The sequence below is a fragment of the Panulirus ornatus genome, chromosome 13, assembly GCF_036320965.1.
Source record: "Panulirus ornatus isolate Po-2019 chromosome 13, ASM3632096v1, whole genome shotgun sequence".
NCBI lineage: Eukaryota > Metazoa > Arthropoda > Malacostraca > Decapoda > Palinuridae > Panulirus > Panulirus ornatus.
In genome coordinates this window covers 47,537,994-47,550,148 of record NC_092236.1, presented here as the reverse complement: position 1 = coordinate 47,550,148, position 12,155 = coordinate 47,537,994, and the positions used below count along the sequence as shown (strand labels likewise).

The window sequence follows — 12,155 nt, the reverse complement described above, 5'->3', positions numbered from 1 at the left end:
CTCATTGTGTATTATCTATCCACAATCCACTGCCAATTGAGGATTCAGTGTTGTTGCATCAAGAACAAGCAGTGGAACAAGCGGTGCTCCACCCCTACAAATGCTAAAAAAATTTGTGAAAGACCTTTGAATACATCAACAAGGCCACAAATATCTTCAGCATAGTTCTCTGGTGAAGATGCTCTTATCAGAAACACTGAATGCTGCAACAAACTTACTAAAAGAAAAAGGCAGCAGCAGTTCAGAAGACTTCATATCTTCATCAACAGGAAGGAAGAAAAGATTGTAGATGACCCAGTTTTAAAGGAAAATGATGCAGACAATGAATCTGTCTCTTCATGTGAATGACTCCATCAACCTCTATCTTCTCTCAATAAGCAAGCTCCTTAATCATCTCATACAAATGTTTTAATACTTTTTACATCATTCACCTTATAAAAGTAAGTTCCATGTAATCTAAGAGGAATTCATTAACTTCTGTAATAAAATTTGATCAAATATAACCCCCAATGAACAGAATGTACCCCTAACTCATATGGCATATGGTAATAATGGTTTGACATCATCATCTCATTCAGGAAGTGTGTTTCAGAAATGTAATCCTAACAATAAGGAAGGTCATCAATCATCCAAGTTTGGTGGACAGTTACATGACATCTTAACATTTTTTTCTTTTACAAATGTTCACCATTTCTTATGTTAGTGAAGTAGTGCCAGGAACAAACAATATGGCACATCCATTCTCCAGCTGTCATGTGTAATGCACTGAAACTGTACAACCTTATCCACAATCAGGCACCACAAATCCTTTCTGTCTATGTTATCTCAACATGTTAACATAAAATTACTGTAATCGTGAACTAGCAGCAACAAACCTTTGTGATAAGTAGCCTAGTTGTGGCAGCAATGGTGACAAGCCAGGAGGTGACTGTCTGTGTGAGGGGAAGGAAATTATTGTACTCCTCCAGTGGCACTACCATAGACAGACAGTATGGTACTGCTCCATCCTCCTCCTCTACAGTGAATCTGTGAAAAATTGACCAACTGATATATAAGCAATCTAAATCAATAAACACTCAAAGAACTAAGTAATTATACTGGTTTCATAAAATAGTTAATGTATATCTTCTCTCAAATACTTACTAATACATAAACACAATCACAAAACCCAAGCAAACTTTACACACATTCCATTACTCTGTTCTAAATTACTTTATTGTCCAAACACTAACACTAAGCACTTCTTTCAGATGCAATGTTACTCTTTCCAAACATTCATTTTACATTAATGGATTAACAACATATCACAAACAACATTAGCAGTAGTACTGTAAATTGTCAGCATGAGTATCTCATGATTTTGAACTAAAAAAGTGGAATGGAACCACATATCTTAATACAACAATGAGTATAAAAAAAATTGCACCTTGACAACTATATAGCTAAATTACTGACACACGCTATTATGTTTAGACTAACAGCAAAGTTTCCTATAATTAGCTTCATCCTCTGCTGGTCCTTTTTTCAATAATACTGCAACATAAAAATGAATGTGTTTAACATTTTGGGGTAAAAATAACAAAAATCTTGGAAAACTATAGTCAACACACACTACACTGCTTCTTATCCCCAGTTAGGTCAAAACCTTTGGTAAATCCATTTAAGTCAGAGGCCTCTATTTATCTAACAATAAGAACTCAGTGCACAACACTTGACTGCACTTTGGGAAAAAGCCTGGCTTTGAAATGTGTTGATGGAGTGGCATTTACTGGATGGAATATGCAATCCTTCCCTGCCTCCTGCATTGAGTGTACAAATGACAGAGAAAAAGAAAAAATTAACATGGTCTTGACATAATTAATACTAAAATGAGCATGCCTTGACATAATCAACATTGTTCATTTTATCTAAAGGTTATAGTTTCCTAAGCTAAACTTGGGAACCAGAAGAGATGGGCTTCGAGCATTTCTCCAAATGTGGTTGGACTGAATCAAATAGTAAATTAACAGATAACTATCTCAGAATCCAGCCTCAATTCCAATATCCATTCATCAACAGTGGAAGTCATACCAACTGCATTATGAACTCCTTGGTTGGAGGCAAAATTTCAACATAAAGTTACCTATCTCACCACTCAACTGTTACAGTTCCCCTAGGCCCATTATATCAATATACCTTCATCCCAGCATACAAAGCATACATTTTGTAAAGAATCAATTTTCTTGTTTTATAACAGCAGGTAACAGCAGGAGAATCATAAGCCTTGCCCATTTGTTGTTCTTGTGCATCTGACTGACACTTAGAAATCAGCAGACTGCATGAGGTGACAACAATGATCAAAACATTTTATTTATCAATTTAACAACTTGTGTGAGGAAGTACCAGGAGAGACTGAGTACAGAATGGAAAAAGGTGAGAACAAAGGAGGTAAGGGGAGTGGGGGAGGAATGCAATGTATTCAGGGAAGCAGTGATGGCTTGCACAAAAGATGCTTGTGGCATGAGAAGCGTGGGAGGTAGGTTGATTAGAAAGGGTAGTGAGTGGTGGGATGAAGAAGTAAGATTATTAGTGAAAGAGAAGAGAGAGGCATTTGGACGATTTTTGCAGGGAAAAAATGCAATTGAGCGGGAGATGTATAAAAGAAAGAGACAGGAGGTCAAGAGAAAGGTGCAAGAGGTGAAAAAGAGGGCAAATGAGAGTTGGGGTGAGAGAGTATCATTAAATTTTAGGGAGAATAAAAAGATGTTCTGGAAGGAGGTAAATAAAGTGCATAACACAAGGGAGCAAATGGGAACTTCAGTGAAGGGGGCTAATGGGAAGGTGATAACAAGTAGTGGTGATGTGAGAAGGAGATGGAGTGAGTATTTTGAAGGTTTGTTGAAAGTGTTTGATGATAGAGTGGCAGATATAGGGTGTTTTGGCTGAGGTGGTGTGCAAAGTGAGAGGGTTAGGGAAAATGATTTGGTAAAGAGAGAAGAGGTAGTAAAAGCTTTGCGGAAGATGAAAGCCGGCAAGGCAGCAGGTTTGGATGGTATTGCAGTGGAATTTATTAAAAAAGGGGGTGACTGTATTGTTGACTGGTTGGTAAGGTTATTTAATGTATGTATGATTCATGGTGAGGTGCCTGAGGATTGGCAGAATGCTTGCATAGTGCCATTGTACAAAGGCAAAGGGGATAAGAGTGAGTGTTCAAATTACAGAGGTATAAGTTTGTTGAGTATTCCTGGGAAATTATATGGGAGGGTAATGATTGAGAGGGTGAAGGCATGTACAGAGCATCAGATTGGGGAAGAGCAGTGTGGTTTCAGAAGTGGTAGAGGATGTGTGGATCAGGTGTTTGCTTTGAAGAATGTATGTGAGAAATACTTAGAAAAGCAAATGGATTTGTATGTAGCATTTATGGATCTGGAGAAGGCATATGACAGAGTTGATAGAGATGCTCTGTGGAAGGTACTAAGAATATATGGTGTGGGAGGCATGTTGTTAGAAGCAGTGAAAAGTTTTTATCGAGGATGTAAGGCATGTGTATGTGTAGGAAGAGAGGAAAGTGATTGATTCTCAGTGAATGTAGGTTTGCGGCAGAGGTGTGTGATGTCTCCATGGTTGTTTAATTTGTTTATGGATGGGGTTGTTAGGGAGGTGAATGCAAGAGTTTTGGAAAGAGGGGCAAGTATGAAGTCTGTTGGGATGAGAGAGCTTGGGAAGTGAGTCAGTTGTTGTTCGCTGATGATACAGCGCTGGTGGCTGATTCATGTGAGAAACTGCAGAAGCTGGTGACTGAGTTTGGTAAAGTGCATGAAAGAAGGAAGTTAAGAGTAAATGTGAATAAGAGCAAGGTTATTAGGTACAGTAGGGTTGAGGGTCAAGTCAATTGGGAGGTAAGTTTGAATGGAGAAAAACTGGAGGAAGTAAAGTGTTTTAGATATCTGGGAGTGGTTCTGGCAGCAGATGGAACCATGGAAGCAGAAGTGAATCATAGGGTGGGGGAGGGGGCGAAAATCCTGGGAGCCTTGAAGAATGTGTGGAAGTCGAGAACATTATCTCGGAAAGCAAAAATGGGTATGTTTGAAGGAATAGTGGTTCTAACAATGTTGTATGGTTGCGAGGCGTGGGCTATGGATAGAGTTGTGCGCAGGAGGGTGGATGTGCTGGAAATGAGATGTTTGAGGACAATGTGTGGTGTGAGGTGGTTTGATCGAGTAAGTAATGTACGGGTAAGAGAGATATGTGGAAATAAAAAGAGCGTGGTTGAGAAAGCAGAAGAGGGTGTTTTGAAATGGTTTGGTCACATGGAGAGAATGAGTGAGGAAAGACTGACCAAGAGGATATATGTGTCAGAGGTGGAGGGAACGAGGAGAAGTGGGAGACCAAACTGGAGGTGGAAAGATGGATTGAAAAAGATTTTGAGTGATCGGGGCCTGAAAATGCAGGAGGGTGAAAGGTGGGCAAGGAATAGAGTGAATTGGATCGATGTGGTATACCGGGTTCGACGTGCTGTCAATGGTTTGAATCAGGGCGTGTGAAGCGTCTGGGGTAAACCATGGAAAGTTCTGTGGGGCCTGGATGTGGAAAGGGAGCTGTGGTTTCGGGCATTATTGCATGACAGCTAGAGACTGAGTGTGAACGAATGGGGCCTTTGTTGTCTTTTCCTAGCGCTACCTCGCACACTTGAGGGGGGAGGGGGATGTTATTCCATGAGTGGCGAGGTGGCGATGGGAATGAATAAAGGCAGACAGTGTGAATTGTGTGCATGTGTATAAATGTATGTGTCTGTGTGTGTATATATATGTGTACATTGAGATGTATGGGTATGTATATTTGCGTGTGTGGACATGTATGTATATACATGTGTATGGGGGTGGGTTGGGCCATTTCTTTCGTCTGTTTCCTTGTGCTACCTCGCAAACGCAGGAGACAGCGACAAAGCAAAATAAAATATAAAAAAAACAACATCCTTCAATTGAAATAGTTTATCACAAAGTGGTGTTAGTAACTGGATATAAAAAAAAGAATAATGAGCTACCTCTGAGAAAATCCCGATACAAAGGTTAAAGATTCAACTGCATCACAATCATTAAATCAGCAAAGATCATATGAGGTGAAAATGGCATTAGGCCATTGTTACATAATAATTATGCACTTATTGTACATAGTCATTACTCTACAAATACATTCTCAACCCCAGAAACTTATATTGAGGATGTGATACATGCTATTAGTTAAGCATATTCACGCTAACACAAAAACACAAGATATTTTTTTTGTATACAACATATTACTAAAAAAAATCATCTCCAGAAAAACATTATTAGTTGTCTTCCTGTATATATAACATGGTATTCCTAGAGCAGGATGTAAGTAAGTATTCAACAAATATCAATCTTTCGAATATCAATTCTTATTTCTTAACAGCATCTGGGTTTATGAGTTAATCTAGTAAACATATATACAGTGAACCCTCGATTTAACGGATGGAGTGTCCATTAATGACAAAAGTTCGTTAAATCAAGATTGTAACCTATGGGTCATTCTTTAATACAATATACAGTAATACAATATACAGTTCACACACTTCCTTTTAACTCCTCTATCACTTGATTCCAATTTGAATTGCAAGGATCGCAAAACTATTTAATAAATAAAGTCACAATTCTTGGTATACAACCTGACCACAAAGTAGCTTGAGGCAGACCAAGCCTGAAACACAGCAAGTATACTCCACACTACCAAAACCAAATGGCACATTTGAGATTTTTAAAAATAATCAAATTTTTCATATCATCATTAATTAATGTATCATTATTTGGGGTCCATTAAATTGAGGGTTTACTGTACTATAAAGAATATATGCCACATACCCATTGCATATCTGCATTATGTCTCTCACTTATATGACTGAATCAAAGCTTCCCTTCTTTGTGTGCTATTCACCAATGATATGCCCCATTAACCATACAGAAATCTCTACCAATATGCTTGTATTATGCTTTCTTAATTCTACAAGCATCTCTGCCATCATACATCTCAATTGCATGCATTTTCTGTAAGTTAACATATTCCATAAATTGATTTTCACTTGAAAACATTACAATAGGCCTCACCCACACATGGAATGCTGGCATTCTGTCATTAAGCATACAATCTCTCCTTGTCACAAAACATTTGACGGCTCTTAACTCACACAACTCAGTTTACATAACTAGATTATACCTTGTGGCCTTGTGGCAAAACAGTAAGAGCAACAAATGAAACTATAAGGAAGGAATATTATGCAGCAGCATTAGGTGGAGATATATGGTAAAGTAGTAGGTATGAACAATAAGCAGAAACATTAAGTAGAGGGAGATGGAAGCAACATTACGTAGGGCCCCCTGGATACACTGCACTAGAGTTGCCCTTTGTCAGATGCCAGTTAGCGGTGAGGCATTAAAGGATAAGAAGCAGCACTGGAGTTCACCACTTATGGAGACCCTTTGGCCACCTCCTTGACGGTGTTCCAGGATGGAATGGTTATCAAATATATAGATAAGAAGGTAATGTACAGACCCTAACCTGCGATTCTTCTTCAGTACTTTCCTTAAAGTTCCAATACTTTACCATCAATTCTTTCTTCTCAGATACTAAGACTCTGTTACAAAAGTCTGACGTTGAACCATTTTTCAACCCTCTCCATTTGAAATCCTTTCAACCATGCAATAAGTATCAGTGCCACTTACTGATTATGATGCCTCAGCAATGTTCCTATTCATTTCCACTTTCCTATGACACCTTTCTATATTCAAAACTGACAATAACATCACAACTTTCACAAAACACTTTTAGCTTTCATACTTTCAAATATCATAAATACTTCAAAGTACTTCTCCAAATCTGTCATCCACTATTTAACATCTTTCTTCAAGTAAATACCTGACATATTCTTTATTCTGCAGCAAAGTCTTGAAAATTTCTATAATGCTTTTCTAATCACCAATTCAAATATTCCTTAGCATTATATCAAAGGACAGGACAACATATGCCCTAAAAGTTTAACCTACCTGGCAGCAACAATGATAATCCCCTGATGAGGTACCACATGAAGTGATGATGTGATTTTCTCTGATGATGGACCCACTTGGCCAACTCCAACACTGTGCACAGTCACATACCACACCACCTTTCCAATACGTAGCCGGCTACGACCACATGCCCAGCTGCTACCAAATTCTGAATATGAAGGATATTTCAAAAGGTCAATATATATATTAAACATCAAACACATTTTTTGCATCAAGTAAGGCTGTATCATAATAGAAGAAAACAAAAAGCACAGGATGAGACTTCATTACATGTTTCCAGCCTTGAGCATTTAATTATAGATAACTGCCTAGCAAAAGCGCACGCACACTTTTGGAGATGAAATCACCTACGAAACTGTCTTTGTAACTTACAGAAAAATTATGAGAACACTTTATTTTCATCAAAATTTATGATCATCATCTCAGGTGGATGAAAAAGAATTTCTGTGCATTGTGAACATTTCTACAGATTGTAAATTACTGAGAGCAAGAAACTAGCACTGCAAAATACCTACCTAAATCATAAAAATATCATCTATCACATTTAAAGGAGGAGGCACACCAATTTCCTCAAAACTGTTATCTTAAACACATATAATGATGAAAAGTCACAAAATGTAAAGTTAGTAAAGACTAAAAATAATCAGAAATGAATGAAAGCCATATTCCTATGGTCATCCTGAGTTCTGAAACAAGATAAACAAAGAATACTGATGGGGTAAAAAGCATTAAATTCAAAGGAATAAAGACCATAATCAAATTAGCTCCTTTCAAGGAACTCTACATTTTTTTCTGTCAGAGGCTTTGCATGAACAATGGAGGGGGGGATGTTATTTCATACGCAGCAGGATGGCGATAAGAATGGATAAGGGCAGCAAGTATGAATATGCACGAGTATATAGGGTGTTTTGGTCGAGGTGGTGTACAAAGTGAGAGGGTTAGGGAAAATGATTTGGTAAACAGAGAAGAGGTAGTAAAAGCTTTGCGGAAGATGAAAGCAGGCAAGGCAGCAGGTTTGGATGGTATTGCAGTGGAATTTATTAAAAAAGGGGTTGAGTGTATTATTGACTGGTTGGTAAGGTTATTCAATGTATGTATGACTCATGGTGAGGTGCCTGAGGATTGGTGGAATGCGTGCATAGTGCCATTGTACAAAGGCAAAGGGGATAAGAGTGAGTGCTCAAATTACAGAGGTATAACTTTGTTGAGTATTCCTGGGAAATTATATGGGAGGGTATTGATTGAGAGGGTGAAGGCATGTACAGAGCATCAGATTGGGGAAGAGCAGTGTGGTTTCAGAAGTGGTAGAGGATGTGAAGATCAGGTGTTTGCTTTGAAGAATGTATGTGAGAAATACTTAGAAAAGCAAATGGATTTGTATGTAGCATTTATGGATCTGGAGAAGGCATATGATAGAGTTGATAGAGATGCTCTGTGGAAGGTATTAAGAATATATGGTGTGGGAGGCAAGTTGTTAGAAGCAGTGAAAAGTTTTTATCGAGGATGTAAGGCATGTGTACGTGTAGGAAGAGAGGAAAGTGATTGGTTCTCAGTGAATGTAGGTTTGCGGCAGGGGTGTGTGATGTCTCCATGGTTGTTTAATTTGTTTATGGATGGGGTTGTTAGGGAGGTGAATGCAAGAGTTTTGGAAAGAGGGGCAAGTATGAAGTCTGTTGGGGATGAGAGAGCTTGGGAAGTGAGTCAGTTGTTGTTCACTGATGATACAGCGCTGGTGGCTGATTCATGTGAGAAACTGCAGAAGCTGGTGACTGAGTTTGGTAAAGTGTGTGAAAGAAGAAAGTTAAGAGTAAATGTGAATAAGAGCAAGGTTATTAGGTACAGTAGGGTTGAGGGTCAAATCAATTGGGAGGTAAGTTTGAATGGAGAAAAACTGGAGGAAGTAAAGTGTTTTAGATATCTGGGAGTGGATCTGGCAGCGGATGGAACCATGGAAGCGGAAGTGGATCATAGGGTGGGGGAGGGGGCGAAAATCCTGTGAGCCTCGAAGAATGTGTGGAAGTCGAGAACATTATCTCGGAAAGCAAAAATGGGTATGTTTGAAGGAATAGTGGTTCCAACAATGCTGTATGGTTGCGAGGCGTGGGCTATGGATAGAGTTGTGCGCAGGAGGATGGATGTGCTAGAAATGAGATGTTTGAGGACAGTGTGTGGTGTGAGGTGGTTTGATCGAGTAAGTAACGTAAGGGTAAGAGAGATGTGTGGAAATAAAAAGAGCGTGGTTGAGAGAGCAGAAGAGGGTGTTTTGAAATGGTTTGCGCACATGGAGAGAATGAGTGAGGAAAGATTGACCAAGAGGATATATGTGTCGGAGGTGGAGGGAACGAGGAGAAGTGGGAGACCAAATTGGAGGTGGAAAGATGGAGTGAAAAAGATTTTGTGTGATCGGGGCCTGAACATGCAGGAGGGTGAAAGGAGGGCAAGGAATAGAGTGAATTGGATCGATGTGGTATACCGGGGTTGACGTGCTGTCAGTGGGTTGAATCAGGGCATGTGAAGCGTCTGGGGTAAACCATGGAAAGCTGTGTAGGTATGTATATTTGCGTGTGTGGACGTATGTATATACATGTGTATGGGGGTGGGTTGGGCCATTTCTTTCGTCTGTTTCCTTGTGCTACCTCGCAAATGTGGGAGACAGTGACAAAGCAAAAAAAAAAAAATATATGTAAATGTCTGTTTATGTATATGTATGTATACACTGATGGTGGTGATGTATGATGGTGGCGATGGGAATGAATAAAGGCAGACAGTGTGAATTGTGTGCATGGGTATATATGTATGTGTTTGTGCGTGTATATATATGTGTACATTGAGATGTATAGGTATGTATTTTTGCGTGTGTGGACGTGTATGTATATACATGTGTATGGGGGTGGGTTGGGCCATTTCTTTCGTCTGTTTCCTTGCGCTACCTCGCAAACGTGGGAGACAGCGACAAAGCAAAATGAAAAAAAAAAATGTATACACTGAAATGTATATGTATGTATATGTGTATTTATATACAAACATGTATATGGAGTGGGTTGGGCCATTCCACATCTGTTTATTTGTGCTACCTCACAAACACAGGAGATGCCGAGTAAGTATGATAAATAAATAAAATATTTATTTATTCTTATATCTATTTGTTTTACTTTGTCGCTGTATCCCACGTTAGCAAGGTAGCGCAAGGAAACAGACGAAATAGTGGCCCAACCCACCCACATACACATGTATATACAAACACACCCACACACGCACATATACATATATACACATGTACATATTCATATTTGCTGCCTTATTCATTCCTGTCGCCACCCCGCCACACATGAAATAGCATCCCCCTCCCCCATGAGGCAGTGCTAAGAAAAGACAAAAGACCACATTCACTCACACTCAGTCTCTAGCTGTCATATGTAATGCATCAAAACCACAGCTCCCTTTCCACATCCAGGCCCCACAAAACTTTCCATGGTTTACCCCAGACACTTCACATGCCCTGGTTCAATCCACTGACAGAACGTCGACCCTGGTATACCACATCATTCCAATTCACTCTTCCTAGCACACCTTTCACTCTCCTCTATGTTTAGGCCCCGATCACTCGAAACCTTTTTCACTACATCCTTCCACCTCCAATTTGGTCTCCCACTTCTCGTTCCCTCCACCTCTGTCACATATATCCTCTTTCTCAATCTTTCCTCACTCATTCTCTCCATGTGACCAAACCATTCCAATACACCTTCTGCTCTCTCAACCACTCTTTTTATTACCACACATCTCTCTTACCCTTTCATTACTTACTCGATCAAACCACCTCACACCACATATTGTCCTCAAACATTTCATTTCCAACATATCCACCCTCCTCAGCACAACCCTATCTATGGCCCATGCCTCGCAACCATACAACATTGTTGGAACATTGTTTGAAGGAAACAATATATACATAAAAAAAAGAAGCAGAACCTAAGTTACTGAGTGGTCAAAAACTTGTACAGCATATTCTAAAATAGGACATATTGAAAATGTTAATTTAAAATGAAAAGGCACTGTTCCGAAGTTCAGAATTGTAAGGAAAAATAAAACATTGCAAAACAGTCTGTCCTTGTGATTACAATGTCGGTACAATAATCAAGTAATGCAGTGGCTTGTTAAATATTTGTACTAAGGAGTCTTACTAATGGTGGAGGCACTCAAGCTGCTACCTCTTAAGAGCACAAAAATGAATATCTACAAAAAGAAGAAAAAACTAACAGCATGGTACAAACACAGTGGGTTAAGTTTTGAGGTCACACTGGGAGAGAAGATAAGTACGAATACTTAAGAAATGACTATCCAGTAAGTACACAGAATTAGAAACATCCCAAAAGTGGAAAAAAAATAGTCTGTATAAGGGTGAATCAATTCTTTCTGTAACTGAAATAACTGCTCAGCAAGAAGAATCTTCAGGAAAAAACACCGTCTTTCAAAGGTAGCCTTCACTATATGTGCACTATGAGGTTTCCAAGAAAGAAGTTACATTGATATGACAAGTACAAATACTTTAGAAACGACTATCCAGTAAGCACAAAGAATTAGAAACATTCCAAATGTGGAAAAAAAGTAGTCTGTATAAGGGTGAATCAATTCTTTCTGTAGCTAGAACAACTGCTCAGAGAGAAAAATCTTCAGTGTCAGAACAAAACAACCAGTCTTTCAAAGACAGCCTTAGCTATATGTGCACTATGAGGTTTCCAAGACAGAAGTTACATTGATATCAAGCATGTTTACTATGCTGAATATTTTACACCACCATGCCCTGACTTATGATGATTTAGCATTATACCACTATCCCATGACTTGGGATATTCTGCCTTATGAGATTTCATGCTTGAGATAACTTGCAACATGAAAAAAATCATGCCTATATGTTTCTATATGTTAATCTTTCACTTTAATATAGGACACACCATGTTATTCTATGGTATATCTGAATTTATCATGTATATTCTAATGATTTCAGTATCACATCAACTGGAAAATACATTTCAATTAATAGCCCACAAGCCACAGGTCCACTTGTAAACAACAACACGACACTCACTACTGCTTGTG

General features: G+C 38.9%; 1 protein-coding gene across 3 annotated transcripts in view; it reads right to left on the bottom strand.

Moving 5' to 3' along the window:
* LOC139752842 (uncharacterized) overlaps window positions 1–12,155 on the bottom strand; it is a 134,266-nt gene that overhangs the window by 85,902 nt on the left and 36,209 nt on the right. For all 3 annotated transcript variants that reach the window (XM_071668796.1, XM_071668795.1, XM_071668797.1), the window contains exons 3-4: window positions 7,038–7,206; window positions 876–1,026 (exon numbers count right to left, since the gene is read on the bottom strand). In XM_071668796.1, the coding sequence (XP_071524897.1) occupies window positions 876–1,026; window positions 7,038–7,206 (320 nt within the window). The remainder of the gene's footprint in view (window positions 1–875; window positions 1,027–7,037; window positions 7,207–12,155) is intronic.